Genomic DNA, 19,622 nt, shown 5'->3' with positions numbered 1-19,622 from the left:
CTATTGTTTGTGCTTTAGTGGCTATGAAAAATACCATATTTTTCCATGTATAAGATGCTATTTTTTCCTGCAAACACCCTGTTCAAAAATCAGGTATGTCTTATACAAGTGCAGCGTCTTATACACGACAAAATAATGGTAACCTCTGCAGCCCAGGGCATGCCTGTGTGGGTTCTTTACATGCCACTGCCATGCCGCCTGGTGCAGGAGGATATCGCTGGCCCGAGATGCCGCCCGGATGGAGAGAAAGCCAGCCTGAGATGCCGCCTGGTGCTGGAGGATCGCACTGCTCCGAGGATGCTGCCGGTCCCACTGAAGCCGCCTTCTATGACCCATTTTTCACCAGTGCAGCTCGGGCTGAAGCCACAAGAGGCCCCAGGAAGCCGCCTCAGTAAGTGATTGATGGGGGAAGGGGTGGGCGGGACTAAGCCCATAGAGCGCCATCTGATTGGAGGAAGTTGCTTCCCTTGTGTGATGGCATGGCCACTTGTTTTACTGCCACTAAAGATGTGGTCTGTTTTCATTGTTTTGATTAGAAATAAAATAGAAAATATGTGCAAAACTAAAGATGTGGTTTGTTTAATATTTAAAATGTTGATTTCTGAAGTTTTGTTTAGAAAATTGGGGGCCGTCTTATGCAAGAGTGCATCTTATAGAAGGAAAAATACAGTAATTCTTTTTTGTACGCTGGATTGTGTGAAATCAATTTTATTATTTTTCTCATCATATTCTCATATATCTCTACAAACTTTTCCCTCCATAAATCCATTAGAGGAAATCATTGCATTAAATTAGATCTTTTATTTAACTCACATTAAAATTCTGCTTTCAAAATGACATAATAAAATCAAACTTTCACTTGCGGTTTCTTATGTTTCCTTGGCAGAAGCAGTAAATATGACTTGACTTTTTTCCCCTAAAATATCAGTAAAAGCCACATGCTACAATTTCTAAAGATACTGGAAAATGAAAAGAACCCACCATATTTAGACATAGGCTGACAAAATATAGCCTGTTTTGCTCATTGCTTCTGCTGTAACTTCCTCTCTATTTGCTAACATTAGGTTGAAATCTTTCAGGGGGAACAGAACCTTCCACAAAAGAGGATGCTTTTAGTTTTGTTGTGCCGGATGAAAAAAAGGAATGGGTGATCAGCTGCAAATAAAACTGCACCTTGGTCACTTCGGCCATCTATGGTAGCAGCAGTTGAAGCCGCTGCTTCCGTTCCTTCTTCATTGATGTCAACAAAGCACTTATGAAAAATTTGGGATACACCCAGATTGCTTTCTCCCGACATCCCAGTGAAATCAGCCATTTCTGAATTGAAGGCTTCTGTTATTCCCATGTTGGTCAGCAATGATTTCAGTTCAGAGTGGATGTTTAATTGCATCTTAGGAAGGTGAACATTTGCTTCAACTTCTTCCATTTCTTTTGGGCTAGTCCATTTGGAGAAGGTCTCATAAGTTAACTTGTCTTCCAACTAGAATAATTTTGAGAAAGATACACAAAGAAAACCAAATAGTATCACTCTGGAAAGGCCTCACTCCATAATTGCATGCTAAACGGTTGCATGCTAAACTTTCTATTTATGCTGATGTACAGATCCCTTAAGCTATGCGGAATAAATCCTGATAGTATTTAGTGTAAAATCCAAGTTTTTCAAATGTTATCAGCAAAGTCATTGTGTCAGCAGGAAAAAATGGGGCTTAAAATAATGAAACTTGTTTTATAAATACCCAGCGTACTTATAAATCAAATGAACAAGACTAGTGAAGATTACAGACCATTGAATTTAAGCACAACTTCACTGTATAGTTCGAGAATAGCATGTTTACTAGTATTCCAAGATCATTTGAAGGCGCCAACTATCATTAAATAAAGCAAGAGATGTTTCAGAATGTCATAAATATTAATAAGTGGTATTTCAATTGTAGCTTTCTTAAATTAAGAATAAAACTATCTGAACTTTCTCATTTAGGTGTGATAAAAACCAAAGACATATTGCATATTAAAACATTACTTTGTAGGAAGTAAACTGGAATCTGTCCTTAAGTTTTCCCGATTCAGTGAAGTTTGCTTCAGATACGGTGGAATCTTTTTCTAAAATATAGTGCTGCAACTGTATTAAAATTCTTCAAATGGAGGCAGATTTTTGTCTGTTCCAAATGCTGTCCAACTGTGAGACTAATCCATGGGCTCAGATATTATAAGGGAATGTAGTTATTCTGCAATTTCAGTACTAGGTAATATTTTTTTTATTATTACTATTAATAAAGTATGTCCTTCTATATTGTGAATTTTTTAGGGTATTATACAAAACCTAAGTCATCTCAGTGAATACCTGCTTATTCTTTTTACGTGGGACAGAATGCCTGCTACTGCCAAGAAAAGAGCAAACTTTTGTGGGAAGGTGAATGTGACAGCGGGTAATGTAACCAGCAAAAGTGATAATCCATCTTTCACAGTGGTTATACCTTAGAATGTCCCATTACTTTTGCAATATTGCTTTTTTTTACTACACTTCATTCTTTTATTGAATGTATAGTGTTTATTGGTTTCCCTTTGGCTGTACTACAAAATACATTCATTCACAATTTCTGACAGGGATTGGAGTTCTGAAGTTTGTGCACCGTTTTTCAGTGAATGTGTGAATGGGATAGTAATTCAATAATCAAAGCATCTGGATGGAAGCTAGTTACAAATGCTTTTCCCAAAGAAATCAACACCATATTTGCTATCTAGCTAGCTGCAGACCAGTGGTTAGCAGGACCCATGCAATAGGTCCCCATCCACATTCCTAAGATATTTATGTGTTATCCTGTAACAAGTATCCCCCTTATAAAAGCCCTATGATCAGTGGTGGGATTCAAATATGTGAACAACCGGTTCTCTGTGTGGATGCCACTTCCGGAAGTCCATTCTGGGCCTGGGCAACAAAAATTAGCTACCGGTTCTGCCAAAGTGGTGCAAACAGGCTGAACCCACCACTGCCTATAATGTAAACTGTCCAAGTTCACCTAGATTTCTTGTGAGTAGTGATTGTAGTCCCTTTATCCCATTCTGCAATGCCACATTAATTCTGAAACTATTTATTTGAAATGTATTGAATTTATTGTATGTAGCATCCATATAGATTCAGCATATTTGGATAGGAGAAACACTTTTTCAGTGAAATGTACTCAGAAATGCTCAAAAGACAGAATCATTTGTTTTTCAGCTAAGGTTCTTGGACTTTTAATGGATTAGATTTTTTTTCTCCTTTTGGTGCTGCCTGATTTCACATGGTAAGATAATAATTTCCTCCTCCAAATGATTAAGAGTCATTTTCTGTTTAAATGCAAATCTAATATCTGACTGAACAGTGTCATAAATTCTAAATAATTCGTTGATTTCTGATACAGAATATGTCAAAAGGAAGCATTAAAGACAACTCTGTAAACATCTGGGATAAAAATCTCAAAACATATTCCCCCTTTAATATAAACAGTTTACCATTTCCAAGCCAGTGTTGTCATCATTGATGTCATCAGGAAGCAATATAAACATGCTGAAGTCATTACCCATGTACTGGAGTTCAAGAATCTGGGCCTGTACTTCATCTATGTACTTCCAGTTAAATTTGTTATGCTGGTACATCATCTTTATTGGCGTACTTGTGCTCTGAAAAGAGGTAGAGATATTTTGTTATGAATGGGGTCTGCATTCTGACCACCAGCATTTTTACAGTGAACAGGGCCAAAACCTTTAGCAATAGCACTTAGACATATACCACTTCATAGTGTTTTACAGGCCTCTCTAAGCAGTGTACAGAGTCAGCATATTGCCCGCAACAATCTGCATCCTCATTTCACTAACCTCAGAATGATGAAAGGCTGAGTCAGCCTTGAGCTGGTCAGGATCGAACTCCTGGCAGTGGAATGCAGAGTTAGCCTGCAATACTGCATTCTAACCACTGCACCACCACAGTTCATAGTTTTCCTTGGCAATGTTTGTAATATTGCCTAAATATATCTTGGTCCCTTCAGACTTACACACCTCACAAAAAGCCTCTTAATGCTTTTAAGCTGATGGGTAGCAATAGAGCACAGATCATTTAGTTGGAGTAGTGACTACTGTGATCTTCAAAACCGTATTTTGTTTTATACAAAATTACATTACATGATGATTTACCTTGTTCAACCTAAAAGGTTGTTCTGTGGTGTCCTCTTTCTTAAAGGTGTTTAACCAGTTGCCTTTGAAATATAGTACATTCACCATGATCAACCGGGTAAGGGGGTTTATAGAGCCCTCATTCAACAGGTTGAGGATTTTACCTTATCACAGAAGGAATGAGAAAAATAATGTTTCTGCATCTTTATTCCCATATAAAGGTGGAAATATAAGCTAAGAAATGCAATTTTATTTTTTAGTCTTACATACAGACTATCATTGTTACAGTTGTACTACTTATTGCTGCCTAAAATCCTGCTTTAAAAGTGCCATTCAGGAAGGAAGCAAATTAGTATTATCAAATCCTTCCTCACGATCTTTATTTTCCACAAAGCATTTTGTATATTCCCTCTGACCAATTCCCCAAGCAAATTGTAACCTAATGCAGCTCTTATACCAGTTCCACTTTACACTTGCTTCTTGTTTCTTTACATTGTAAACACATTGTATTCAATAGAAAGCTACCAAATGATAATGCCTACATCTTGTAAAATGCAGAAAAGAAGGATAAGGGAAGCCAATTATTTGGACTTTACCTGCTGTCTGGTGTTCAACCCATAAATTGATCTCCTTTCTTGCACATTCTGCAGTGTCTTGAAAGTTTACTGTTTGTGGCTCAACATTATAATATTTCTTCATTGCTTCTGAGAAGTCCTTATAGGTAAAATGAAGTTTAATAGAAGATAGCAATATGTTTAGCCCAAACTTTAACAGTACATGGTTATTAACACATTCTCATTACTAAAACAAAGGTGACACTTACTCTTTGGAAAGACACTGATTTATCCCCGTATAGTTGATTGACACTTCTTAGCAGAACATTTTTTGTGGGTTTATTGATCTCTTGATTTAGGGCTTGGAATCTTGAATGGATGTTACTTTGTACTTCAAGGGAAGGCTAAAAGAAAGAAAAAACAAAGGAATTTATTAACAAGGGAGGGAGGGAGGCATTCTCTTGTGGGGTATTTATATCCTGCATGCTACTGTAAATTTTATTTTTAAATCTTTGTCACTGTATCTTTTAATTGTATGGTTTCCATTTGCGGTACTTGGAGCAATTAGCAATTGTTCTTGTAACATAACAGTTTGTCTTTGAAAATATTGGGACCTGTTAAGCAGTAAAGATATGCAGATTGTAACTGCATATAGTGTAATTTCAATTAGCAATGATTTCTAATTTAAGCTATTTGAAAAACTAATTAGATAACTTACGGTTTCTCTGTTTCATTACAACAGACTATATTCTTTCTGGGTGTAGCTTTGCTTCTGCATTTTTGTTTTCAGTTGGTTTTTTTTTAATCAAATGACTTTAATGTTAAGAAGTCAGTGCAAATGACATAAACAATACCTCACGCTTTTCAATCATTATAAAATGAGCACTGAATGAAAATGAGTCAGACTGGAATCAAACCGTGAGGTATTTTTATCCTAGCTTCGAATAAACGTTCATTCAATCCCAAATTCAGTTGGGAATTATTTTTAAGAAATCACCTTTGTAAGTGAGATGCATGGGTTTTTCAAAAGCTGCTCCATTTTGGAATATACTTGTGGGTGCCTCAGAGGATAGGTGGCCTCAGTTCCCCCAGCTTTATTAAAATGAAACACCTACAATGAAAGACATCATGAAAACAGAATCTCTTTATATTAGCTGTATAAAATTACACATTCTCACATCCACTACTTGTACACCAGGAAGCAATTTAAAGCAATGGTCATGTGAGGTCATATCTTTTAATTTGGATATGTCTTCTGTCATCCTTGCTATATGAGAAAGAGGAGATGCTATTCAGATAGGAGCCCCAAAGACTTCAGTGATTATTGCTATTGTTGTTGTTGTTAGCTGCGAAGTCATGTCTGACCCATTGCGACCCTATGGACAATGTTCCTCCAGGCCTTCCTGTCCTCTACCATCTTCTGGAGTCCATTTAAGCTCACGCCTACTGCTTCAGTGACTCCATCCAGCCACCTCATTCTCTGTCGTCCCCTTCTTCTCTTGCCCATAATCTTTCCCAGCATTAGGCTCTTCTCCAGTGAGTCCTTCCTTCTCATTAGGTGGCCAAAGTATTTGAGTTTTAGCTATTGCTATAGAATAGTACAATTTCAGCACCCTGTCCCAGCCACCTGCCGGGTAAATATACTACTGTAGTTGTTGCATAGAAATACATTCCAACAACAAATTCCAACAACTAGGTCTATAAAACCTAGACTTACCAGTCAATATGCTGACTGGAAATGATGATTGTTGCCATTCAAACACATCTGCAGAGCATCCCATTGGGAGAGAACAGATTACACAGCAAAGCCAGACTTCTTTTCAAACCTTTCACTTATGATTATGTCAAAACGTACCTTTGCTATCTGCTGTGCAGTGTGGCCTTTAGCCCCAAGGTAGAGAGTGGCCATAACTGATGAAATACTCCATGGTGAAAACAGTACATTGGTGTTGGTTTGAGTCTTGCATAAATGTTTGAAAAAATCAATAGCAAAGCTAGTGTTTGCCCCACTCAGTGTTTCCATCGCCATTTAAACCTAGCATATATATATAAAAAGAAAAATGCATTCAGCTCTATATGTAAGATTCGTGGTGGAGACCATTCAAGCCCTGTTAGGAAACACTGGAAACGTCTGATAAACAGGCAGGAAAACAAAATTTCCGGAAAATATATATTTGTCCCACAAAACTTATCTCTACAGCTGTATGGTTTGGGGGCATTGGTTAAACTCTGCCACTAAATAATTTTCTTTAAGTTACTTGCTAGACAAGCCTCTGGTTTGCAAATGGGTGACAACTAGTCAGTACCTAAATGGCACGTGGTAAGCCGCTCAAACCTTCTGCAGCCTTGGGAAGCAAGGGCTTCAGTTTTCCTTTCTCCATCTCTTGCACCGGTAAGGACAAATGTGTGCATGGACAAAAATCCCTCCTGTCTTCCAACCAGTTTTAATAAGCTACTGAAATTATTTGCAAACTTCAGGCTGGTAAAGTCAAAAGGAAAAAGAACCATCCAGGTTAAATGAACTGTGGGAAAAGCTTGTAAGGTCAATGGTTGTGGAAAGATGAGATGCTAGTGGTGGATGGATGGATAGATAGATAGATAGATAAGTCTGATTAAGCACTAGAACAAGACAAACAGAGAAAAGGAACAGAGAAAAGACTCAGGAAAGGGAAAAGAAAGAATAAAAAGTAACTTTTATTCTGTCCATTTATAGTCCTAAATAAAAATTATTTGGGGGGAAAACGGAGCAAATTTGAAATTTTTAAAGCAGGCCCTCACAAATGATTGTCGGGGGAAGGGGCAATTATTTCTCACTATGGTCCTTGGATGCCATATTGTTTACCTGTTCCTTAATTAGGTAGACCTCATTAGGTAGACAAGGCCAAAAAATCAATTCCACAAGAAGGCTAAAATTACCTCTGTTGAGACTGGCTATAAGACCAGTAATAGAATTTTGCAAGTCCGATTGTGTTGTATCCCTTCCCCCTCTTATAGTTTAGTGAATTGGGAAGATGTCTGAGCCACATGAAAAGATTTTTCTGGACGTTCTGGACTTAAAGCACACTTTACCTCTTGTTTCCTTGGCCCCAGAGTTTGCCCCAGAGTTTCCTTGCCCCAGAGTGGCAAGGTGGAAGACCATTGTTATTTCAAGGCGTTTAGTGATGTATTTTGACTTCTTCTACAAATTAGTAAAATTCTAATTAGTAAATGTTTAGAGCTTATTGTGAGCTACTCTGCTTGGGTGGATTTTTTTTTTTAAAAAACCCTCTTGTTTCCTGAGTAAGGGAGATGGGCAGGGGTAGGAATCTTCATGAAGCTTCAGAGCTTTCTTGCTGTGAAAATCTCAGACTTTCAATTCCCACCCCAGTCAAGTTTCCATACCATAAGAGGACCAGGAGGTCATGCTGCCAATTTTTGATAAAAAAACAACAACCTTGGGGTTGTTTTTTGTTAGGAGCTTCTTCACAAAACCCAGCACTGGATATGTGGAAATTGGCCTTCTTTGGAGGTATCTCTGCTGTCTTTATTAAGATGCTCCTGGCAGCTTATAAAAGATTTTGGTATCTTGGTATATATTCTGTTTGCTTTAGCTAATAATAAAGTGTACGATCTTGTCTCAGGATCCAAAAGAACCAATTGTCTGGGCAGCTGATCACTGCCTTGGCAAAACACTTGTCTATCTTCATCAAGATCATTTTCCAACTCTGCACATACAGTATATTGTTAGAGGAATAGGAAAGACAGCTTCAGAAAAATCCCTCTGTTTAGTGACTTCGAGTCTTAGGGACCGCACATCCATGCCTATCTTGAATGATATACCAACTTTGAGACATAGATGAATGGTCTAAGGCCTATTTCCAAAACCTGTTTATATGCCAGCAAAATTTAATGCTGGCACTGTCTGGCCATTGTTGTTCCCCTATACATGCCATGTAATACTGGGAGATGACCATAAATTTTTGTCCAGCATGTTAGCTCTTAATGGACAAGAGCTATTATAAATTTCCAGCAAGCTTAACATAATAGGGCCGTATCGATGTCCGGGAGGGCATCCCCGCTATTTACAAGCGGTGAGGCGCTCCGACCCTCTGTCTTCACCCCAAGGCTCCAGGAGCGAGGATGTGCAGCCACCTGAGCTCCGGCTAGTGTACCTGAATGCCAGGTCCATCGTTAATAAGACTCCTCTTGTCCGGGATCTAGTCGAGAGTGAGCATGCGGACCTGGCTTGCATCACGGAGACCTGGTTGGGCCCAGAGGGTGGTATCCCCCTGGTTGATCTTTGCCCACCAGGCTTCCGGGTGCTACACCGGCCTCGGACTCAGGGTAGGGGTGGGGGAGTGGCTGTGGTTATGAGGGAGACCTTATGTCCGCAGGAGGCCACCGTTCTTCAGATAGTCGGGTGTGAATCTCTCTTATTGAGGTGTGGTCCTAGGGCGCAGTTGGGCTTGCTGCTGGTGTACCTTTCGCCTAGTCGCGCAGCAGCAGCCCTGCCTGAGCTTCTCGATATCCTCTCGGGGCTGGTGGTTGAGTTCCCCAAACTCATGGTTTTGGGTGACTTCAATCTACCATCCCTGGGAGGAGCATCTGAGTTAGCTTGGGAGTTCATGGCTTCCATGATGGCCATGGACCTGACGCAAGTAATTCATGGACCGACTCATGTGGGAGGTCACACCCTGGATTTGGTTTTCCTATCTAGATGGTGGTTAGATGATCTTGGTGGGGACTTTCCAATTGTTATGCCCCTGTCATGGACCGATCATCATCTCCTGCGGCTGGTCTTCCGTTTTGCCACTCCCCACCGTGGGTGTGCTGAGCCAACTAGATGGTTCCGCCCCAGGTGCTTAATGGACCCTGAGAGGTTCCAGGCAGCGCTGGGGTCCCCACCTGCCTCCTCTGCTCACAGCTCGGCAGATGCCTTAGTGGAAGCCTGGGAAAGGACGGCCACGGAGGCACTTGACCGAGTTGTACCCTTGCGGCCCCTGACCCGGCGCAGATCCCAGTGGGCTTCATGGTTCTCCGCGGAGCTCCGGGAGATGAAGCGTCGGAGACGGGGCCTAGAGAGCGGTTGGAGGTCCAGCCGATCTGAATCCGACCGATTGCGACTAAGAACCCATATTAGGTGTTATCTCGCAGCGATAAGGGTGGCAAGGTCTAACTACTTCGCTACCCTTATCGCATCCGCAGATAATTGCCCGGCCACCCTGTTTAGGGTGACCCGCTCCCTCCTTAATCAGGAGGTGAGTGAGGAACCCTTGCAGGGGCGTGCCGAGGAGTTTAGTCAACATCTGTCGGACAAAATCGCTCGGATTCGGACCAGTTTGGACTCCGACTGGGCAGAGTCGGACGATCAGGACACGGGTGGTCTTGTCAATGTTATCTGGGAGGAGTTCGATCCTGTAACTCCGGAGGAAGTGGACAGGATTATGGGGAGGCTGAGCTCCACCACATGTTTATTGGACCCGTGCCCTTCCTGGCTGGTTTATGCAGCCCGGGAGGGAACACGAGGCTGGTTCCAGGCGGTTATATCTGCCTCTTTGAGTGAGGGTAGTTTCCCCGCCGCCTTGAAAGAGGCGGTGGTGAGACCTCTCCTCAAGAAGCCTGCCTTGGACCCAGCTGTGTTAAATAACTTTTGTCCGGTCTCCAACCTTCGCTTTCTTGCAAAGGTTGTTGAGAGTGTGGTGGCGCATCAGCTCCCTCTGGTTCTGGATGAAGCGGATTATCTAGACCCATACCAATCGGGCTTCAGGCCCGGGTACAGCACGGAGACGGCATTGGTCGCTCTGGTGAATGATCTCTGGAGGGCTCGGGACAGGGGATATTTCTCTGTCCTAGTCCTATTAGACCTCTCAGCGGCTTTCGATACCATCGACCATGGTATCCTGCTGCGGCGTCTCAGGGGATTGGGAGTGGGAGGCACCGTCCTTCAGTGGTTCTCCTCCTATCTCCTGGGACGCTCGCAGTCGGTGTTGGCAGGGGGGCAGAGGTTGACCGCGAGGCCTCTCATTTGTGGAGTCCCTCAGGGGTCAGTCCTCTCGCCTCTCCTGTTCAACATCTACATGAACCCGCTGGGTGAGATCATTCGTGGTTTTGGAGTTGGGTATCATCAGCATACAGTATGCTGATGATACCCAGCTTTTCATTTCGACCCCAAACCACCCCAGTGATGCCCTCGACGTGATGTCCCGCTGCCTGGAGGCGGTTTGGGTCTGGATGGGGAGGAACAGGGTTCAACTCAACCCTGACAAGACTGAGTGGCTGTGCATACCGGCATCTCGGGATATTCAGGATATCCTATCCCTCTCTATGGGGGGTGAGTTATTACTCCCCGTAGATAGGGCTCGCAACTTGGGAGTCCTCCTAGATTCACAGCTCTCCTTAGAAGACCATATAGTAGCTGTGACTAGGGGGGCCTTCGCCCAGGTCCGCCTGGTGCGCCAGTTGCGGCCCTATCTAGACCGGGATGCCTTACGTACGGTCACTCACGCGCTCGTGACCTCTCGTCTGGACTACTGCAACGCTCTCTACATGGGGCTACCCTTGAAGACCACTCGGAGGCTCCAACTGGTACAGAATGCAGCCACGAGAGCTGTGTTGGGAGTTTCCCGACACTCCCATGTTACACCTCTGCTCCGCGAGCTGCATTGGCTTCCAGTTGTCTTCCGGGTGAGATTCAAGGTGTTAGTAATGACCTACAAAGCCCTACATGGCATGGGTCCGGAATACCTTGGGGAGCACCTGCGGCCAGCGTCAACTTCCCTCCGCCCAGTACGCTCCCACAGAGAGGGCCTCCTCAGGGTGCCACCGGTCAAAGAATGCCAACTGGTGGCCCCCAGGGGGAGGGCGTTCTCTGTGGGTGTGCCGGAGTTATGGAACCATCTTCCGGCCGAGCTCCGGATGGCGCCTAACCTCCACTCCTTCTGGCGCGATCTCAAAACCTACCTTTTTGAACAAGCTGGCCTGGCCTGATGGGATGGGGTTGGGTTTTATAAATTGGTTTTAACTTTTTAATATGTACTAATTTATTCATGGGCATTGTTGTTTAATCGTTTTTAATTTTTGTATCTTGTTTTTTAATATGTATTGCCCTGTTCACCGCCCTGAGTCCTTCGGGAGAAGGGCGGTATACAAATTAAATTAATAATAAATAAATAAATAAATAAATAGCTACTGGAGTCACCCCAAACAGCGATATTGGTGATATATATACATTTAATAATAAAAAATAAAATAAAAAATAATATTTATATATCCAGTCACTTAAACATTTGTCTCTTCCAGCCTACTACTGTTAATTATGAGAAAATTTCTCAAACTGCCCAATATTTACTGAGACAATAGAAACTTGCTCCTAGATTTCAGATGAATCATTCTTCCTGACATTGATACCTGGGAAGCGCGCTTCTGGATTGGCATGCTTTGGAAAAAGTAATGTCATAGATTTGTCTTTTGGCTGACTCCTTCTGCTATGATTTACCTCTCTGTGTGCAAGAAGCTGTCAAGTTCAGTCTTGCCTTTCATCTGCTCCATAATCTCACAGTTTCATTAATTCATTGTTTATTTCCATCTTGCTATGCCACCTACGTATCTGTTATACTCTTCCCAACTTTTGATAAAATACCTGTAAGTAAGCTGATAGACAGAAACACCTTCATAAGCTAACTTATGAAGAAACATGACAAGAAACATTGGTTGGAAACTGAACAAAGAGAGAAGCAGCCTAGAATTAAGGAGAAACTTCCTGACAGTGAGGACAATTAACCAGTGGAACAGCTTGCCTCCAGAAATCGTGGGCGCTCCATCACTGGAGATTTTTAAGAAGAGGCTAGAGTAGACAGTCACTTGTCTGAGATGGTATAGTTTTGCCTGCTTACACGTGGGGGGGGGGCTGGACTAGAAGACCTCCAAGGTCCCTTCCAGCTCTATTCTATTCTAACTGCTAAGGAGGAGCCATCTCACTTGAATAGGTCTAGTCCACCCTATTCATGTCAGCAAAAGAAGGCCTTCTTATGGACCTCATCTGCTAAGGAAGCCCTGAGGGGAGGGCACTTACTGCTGAAAATGGTTGATGGGGTAAGAAAACATCATCATTATATTATCCAGCTCTTCGTTCCTGGTTTTTTAATTTTAAAGTTTTGATTTGCATAGTTTTAAAATTTTACCTGCTATTTTATTTACCTTTTCATGATCTGTAAGCCGCCCAGAGTCACTTTATCGGGGAGAGGGGCGGCATATAATTTAATAAATAATAACAATAACAACTGCATTAACTCCCATTACAACAGCACAATTTGTGATGTGATTTTTGGGGCAGCTTAATATATAGTTCTTTGGAAATTGACCCAGGTTAGATTTCTAAATAAACATACACAGGGTTAATTTGGAGCCATTGTTGTCAGTGTAGGCATAAACACCTATAAAGCATATCTTTTATTGCCATCATCACCATAATGTAAAGTAAAATACCCTTAATATATTAGCATAACTAGAACAACAAAAAGGAAATTGACAATCCAAAATTTTACATACCTTTTTTAAAAATCAACAAATAGAGCAGGCAGTCTCTTCACTATAAGATCGGACTGATTATATAGACTTTTTACCACTCCCATAGAAACTAGTTTCTCAACTTTTGTCTCGTGTAATAAATTTTTGCCAATGACCTGTCCCTGTGGAACATCTACTAACAATAGGACTTAAACAAGAATGCAAGAATGACATAATAAATATAGAAATAGTCGACTGAAATAGAATAGTTGTAGAATGAATCACCAACAGCACTGGCATGAGTCTCTTGCTGTCAAAAAGGAGAAAAGGGTACGAGAGGGTCAATCCTCAAAAATTACGGTAAACCTGTACAGATATATAGCTTCATCCATCAGCCAAAAGTAACTTCTCGCAGAGTGCTTGCACATACTTGGAGAAAAGAACATACCGTACTCCTACATATGAAGATTTTGTTACTTTCATTTTTGCTCGGCCAGACGATAGCAAAATGTCAGAGGCTTCTGAGTTAAATAAACCTTTGCTCTGATTTGTCCACGCTCAAAAGTTAAGCTTGCCAATCTCAAGACTATTAGAGCAGAAGGGTTTGTCATCTTTTCTGATCTTCTGTTTTCCTGGTAGAAGATAAAAAGTAATTGGCATGAAAAACACTTTTTTTACTTCCAGGAACTCTGGAGGTTGTTCATAAAATATCCATCAGTTGTTTTTCTCAAATAAGAAAATCCCGTATATATAATACTAATACTAATATGCTTTAGAAAATACTTTATAACATGTTTCAACATTTTTTTAAAAAAAATATGGATGTTCAAGCAATGTTGTTCCTTTGCTTTATAAAGAAGGCTATTATTTTCCCATTGTGATAAAATCTTGGTGACAACTTTACTATGCTTTCTCTTTGGCAACCCTAAGACAGCACCAATGTTGTATTACAGTAGAAACATCTATGCTTAATTTGATGCGGGTGCACTTCAGCATTGAAGCTCTGCTTAAAATCCTTAAGTATCATTTCCGTTAAGCCTCTGTTTCTATTATGATTTTTCTATATTGTGACCTGAGCCAGAATTGCACAAGGGCAATATGTATTCTCTTGTCACTAGGAAACTAGCAGGTGTGTAACCCACATTCCACTGTATACATTTCATACCTGCTTGTTTGGATCTGCTGAGCCACACCTTTTTCATCTCTTTGTCTTGTGCAGTGCACTTTCACTTTGAATAACTTAGTCCAAGGATCTCCGAATTTGGCAACTTTAAGACTTGTGGACTTCAACTCCCAGAATCCAAGGAATTGGTCCATATAGTGGATTTCTACTAACTTTTCAAGGGAACCATAAATTCATCCTGACGCTGAAAAGCTATGATAAAGCTTTATAGGTAGTCCTTGACTTACAACAGTTTGTTTAGTGACCGTTCAAAATTACAACAGCACTGGGAAAAAGTGAATTGTGACCATTTTTCACATTTATGACCATGGCAGAATCCCCATGTGCACATGAACAAAATTCAGACTTTGGCAACTGACTCATATTTATGACGGTTGCAATGCCCGGGGGTTATGTGATCACCTTTTGTGACCTTCTGACAAGGAAAGTCCATGGGGAAGTCCGATTCACCTAAAACAGTATTACTAACTTAATAAGTTCAGTGATTCACTTAACAACTGTGGCAAGAAAGGTTGTAAAATGGGGCAAAACTCACTTAACAATTGTCTCACTTAGCAACAGACATTTTGGGCTCAATTGTGGTCATAAGTCAAGGACTACCTGTATTTTTTTTAACAATAGTGTAATAGAGTTTCATAGGAGCTGCCTTTTGCTGATTCAGAAACTTCTTGGCAAAAATTTAGCTTTTATCTCTTTGAACCCACTCACTATATAGCTGGTCCATTCAATCAATCTGCAGGAACTTGGACCTATATTGATGTTGTTACATGCCTACCACTTGGGGAAATGAATAATAATTCCATTCTGACAACATGTAGAAGCTTTGCAAAACTTTAAAAACATATTTCAGCAGAGCCCACGAGAAGCTGTTTTGATTTCAGCAGGAAGATATTTCTCAAGAGAGAAATTTGTACATAGCCCTCCTTTTTTTCAATAATGTTGAAAGTTTTTCTGCTAACTCACATGTGAAATTTTGATTTCTCTGGCCTCCCTTTGCACATAAACATTGGGTTGTCCGACTCTGCCTCCAGTCCTAATATATGGAGAGAACATCTGGAAAAATCAGGTAGGCCAGGTCAGGAAATAGCCATCACAAGGACTACTAAAACTCTACTCTATTGTTGCAAACTGTAATAACAGCAAGCCCGCTGTTATTTTTCCTTTTATAGAAAACAAAATCAAGAATCAAGATGGGGCAATGTTAAGAGGCTTCTTCCCTTCCTCTTTTCTAGTGATGTTTACATAATGATTGTTGAAAAATTTCTCCAAAGCTATCTTTGTATTTCTTCATAGAATTGTTTCTGGTATGTCTTGATCAACTGGAACAATTTATATTTCATCAGACAGTCCCTCCATGAACTAGTCCACGGGTGTCAAACTTGCCACATCACGTGACATGTTGCGCCATATTGCAACTTTTTTCACATTGGCGGAGATGGGGTGGGCGCAGCCTCCATATGATGCAACCGGCCAGCGGGCTGGCAGTTTGACACCCCTGAACTAGTCCATTAAGCTTCTTTCTGTCCAGTCCACATTACTGAGTTAACATCTGAATTTGAGTAGCATAATCTTGCATCATAGTTTCACTCTCTTGTAAATGGAAGAACTCATAGCTGCCATCTTCTTCAGCCTAGCTCTGAGATATGCCATCAAATGAGCATAATTCTCCAAATTAGTGCAAACGTGAGTCCAAACCAGAGTTGCCTATTTTGTAGTTGCTTCAATCACTCGGCTAATTAAGAATCCAACCAGGCTTGTTTGGTGGGGAAGTTCTCCTGGTCTCCAGAGGGAAGAGGGAATAGCTTTGAATGACAGGAGGAGGAGCCCTATCAAGGCAAGTAATTTGAGAAAACATCTAAAACAAGTCCTTTCTTAGTTCACATGAAAATAAGAGAGGGAGTAGCACATTCAATTTTCAATTTCGTTGTTCTGTATGGGACAATGACAATAAAGATTATCGTATCGTATCGTATCGTATTCAGACTGGCAATATTCTGTTGCCATAGCTCTTACACTAACTGTAGTACTGACTTACATGGCATTGGTTTCCTAATCTGTTCTGCCATGTAGGGCTGACAGTCTCAGGGAAATATATAGATCACTAAATGGATTCAGTGCTTTCCTCTGTCTGTCTGTCTGTCTGTCTGTCTGTCTGTCTGTCTGTCTGTCTGTCCGTCCGTCCGTTCGTTCGTCCGTCCGTCCATCCATCCATCCATCCATCCATCTCTAATCTACCATCAATTATCTGCCACCCAATTGTCTCCCTGATTAAAATTTAAGACTGGTGGATAGAGAAATGCCATCACATTTGAACCCCTGCAAGGAGGGAAAAGAGATCAGGAGATATTTGAACCTGCCAGCAGGCAGGAGTTTCTGAGAAGGGAAAAGAAATTACCTCAGCAATCCACAAAGTTTAGCCATTTTAAATGAAGAACCAACTACACAGCATTTTTGAATGAATTGCAGCTCAGCCAAAATAAATCAGCTTGGCTATTGAATAGAAAACCTATTACAGTATATATTAGGTTATGTCCTTAACATCATCATACAAATTTAGAGAATTGTATACATTCAATTTGCATCAGCTACAGTTTGTAATTCCCATCCTTATAACACTTCCCAAGCCAAGATTTGAATAAATCCAATACTGATCATTTATCTGATTACCATAATTCCTCAGTACAATGTAAATACTACTAAAATTTGTAGAATCAAAAGTTACTTATTATTTATCATTATTTTATTGTGATGTATGTCATAAGCCAAAATATCTGTAATATGCTAGCAGAACAACAAAAGTGATCTTAGATATAACTAGATGGCAAAATTAAGAGTCTAGGTCTGTTTGTTTACTTTCTGAATACGTAAGTCTATTCAATAACTTATGTAGTTGTACTTATACCTTCCAGTAATACCGTATTTTCCAGCGTATAAGACTACTTTTTAACCCATGAAAATCTTCTCAAAAGTCAGGGGTCGTCTTATACGCCGGGTGCTGAAAATTTAGGGACAGGGCTGGCTGGAAAACCTGGAGCGGATCTCCTATTTAGTATGCGCAGGGAAAGCGGGACCAATTGGAGAAGAAGCTGCAGTCTGTGATTTTTTGCAGGCTGGGGTCTGGGCGTCTTTCCTTCTAAAGTTGAAGAGCAGCTGTAGTATATCCCAACTTGAAAGGCAGGTGGGGAAGGCAGCAGCCAGAGCAGCGGCTTAGCTCTAAGGACACATTTGACTAAGGAACTGGGTGGGCTGGCTGGAAAACCTGGAGCGGATCTCCCATTTAGTCTGCGCAGGGAAAGCGGGACCAATTGGAGAAGAAGCTGCAGTCTGTGATTTTTTACAGGCTGGGGTCTGGGCGTCTTTCCTTCTAAAGTTGAAGAGCAGCTGTAGTATATCCCAACTTGAAAGGCAGGTGGGGAAGGCAGCAGCCAGAGCAGCGGCTTAGCTCTAAGGACACATTTGACTCAGGAACTGGGCGGGCTGGCTGGAAAACCTGGAGCGGATCTCCCATTTGGTCTTTTTTTTAAAAAATCCCATTTATATCCTGCCCTTCTCCGAAGACTCAGGGTGGCTTACAATTTAAAGCACAAATCAATGTGCTTAGCAATAGCCTTCATTCTGTGTATATGCCTGTTTATTAGGGCTTTCACCCCCCCAAGCAGCATTATTACAAAGTCAGCTTATTGCCCCCAACAATCTGGGTCCTCATTTTACCTACCTTGGAAGGATGGAAAGCTGAGTCAACCTTGAGCCTGGTGGGATGCGAACCTGCACTAATTGCAGGCAGCTGGTGTTACTTAAGGCTCTGCGCAGGGAAAGCTTTAGAGTGAATTAGGAAAAGTGAAAAAGTGAATTAGGAAAAAAGGGAATGGTTGCTGGAATTGGATATGTGTAGTTTAACGAAGAGAAGGGTGAGGGGTGACATGATAGCAGTGATCCAATATCTCAGGGGCTGCCACAAAGCAGAGGGAGCCAAGCTATTCTCCAAAGCACCTGAAAGCAGGACAAGAAGCAATGGATGGAAACTAGTCAAGGAGAGAAGCAACCTAGAACTAAGGAGAAACTTCCTGACAGTTAGAACAATTAACCAGTGGAACAACCTGCCTCCAGAAGTGGTGAATGCTCCAACACTGGAAGGTTTTAAGAAGAGACTGGACAGCCATTTGTCTGAAATGGTATAGGGTTTCCTGCCTGAGCAGGGGGTTGGACTAGATGACCTCCAAGGTCCCCTCCAACCTATTATTATTATTATTATTATTATTATTATTATTATTATTATTATTATTATTATTATTATTATTATTATTATTTAATCCACTTGCACTGTTTTATGTTTACATGTTTGATGACAAACAGCCTTATGTTTATAAGTGACAGTTTTCCTACTAAGCACCTGCATGTCATAAGCATTTGAATTAAAATTACCATATTAAAATCAAATCTGATGTTTTTTAATTTTTATTTGGTGTGCGTTGGAAGAGGGGTAGTCTTATACGGCGAGTATAGCCCAAACCCTATAATTTAACAGGAAATGTAGGGGGTCGCTTATACGCCCAGTCGTCTTATACGCCGGAAAATACGGTACTGGCTCTCTAGAAAACTTCAGTTCATTGCAACTGGGAAAATGGAATTGCCAGCTTTGTAGTAATCCAGAATATTAAATTCTGACTTGAAGATAGTTGAAAATAATCTTGGTCTAGGTAGGCTATCTTGTTTTCTAGTTTAGACAAAATGGGAAATTAAGCTAAGGTTTTCTTGCCTTATGTAAGATGGTTGTAAACTGATTGCATGATGTAAAAGTATGTAAATATTAAAATGAAAATGTTTCAACATTTCACTATGTGCACTGTTGACAGCATATTTGCAGACCCATATCTGTTGGCATTTTAAAGTGCATTTCAATACATTTCCTTTCTTGGTATCGATGAACATATAGGAAAAAAATACTATATTATGTACAAATTAGGTCTTGAAGGTAATCCTCATAGTTTCATAAGGATTTGGTGGATTCAACCATTGCCTTTCTGAATTTCAACGTGTTCTGTTGGATAAAGTTGACAACAAATCAAATTCTTATGTGCTTGGGTCTTTAGCAAGGCAAGTCAGGATGCTGATTTGCCCTTCTTTTATAACTCAGGCTGTGGTCACTAAAGGAAGAGTTTCAAAAAGCCAAACTAAAATAATGTATTACTGTTTGGAAAGTTAGCTAATCCTTCCCCAAGACAAAGTTGCACAATTTACAAGCAATGTCCTGC

General features: G+C 40.9%; 1 protein-coding gene across 2 annotated transcripts; it reads right to left on the bottom strand.

Moving 5' to 3' along the window:
- Positions 1–692: 692 nt before the first annotated feature.
- On the bottom strand, positions 693–13,456 carry LOC308665150 (leukocyte elastase inhibitor-like). 2 transcript variants are annotated; one of them, XM_081322816.1, is made up of 8 exons: positions 13,230–13,456; positions 6,559–6,738; positions 5,701–5,814; positions 4,973–5,107; positions 4,746–4,863; positions 4,171–4,313; positions 3,493–3,660; positions 693–1,480 (listed from the first exon to the last, which is right to left on the bottom strand). In XM_081322816.1, the coding sequence occupies exons 2-8, from the start codon at positions 6,730–6,732 to the stop codon at positions 1,076–1,078; spliced, it is 1,257 nt and encodes a 418-aa protein (XP_081178942.1). In that variant the 5' UTR covers positions 6,733–6,738; positions 13,230–13,456; the 3' UTR covers positions 693–1,075. The 2 variants fall into 2 exon arrangements, with proteins under 2 accessions (XP_081178942.1, XP_081178943.1); XM_081322817.1 differs by lacking the exon at positions 13,230–13,456 and adding an exon at positions 12,178–12,425.
- Between the last annotated feature and the right edge of the window lie 6,166 nt (positions 13,457–19,622).

This window comes from Vipera berus, assembly GCF_964194415.1.
Source record: "Vipera berus genome assembly, chromosome: 3".
NCBI lineage: Eukaryota > Metazoa > Chordata > Lepidosauria > Squamata > Viperidae > Vipera > Vipera berus.
This window is presented reverse-complemented; position numbering and strand designations above follow the sequence as displayed.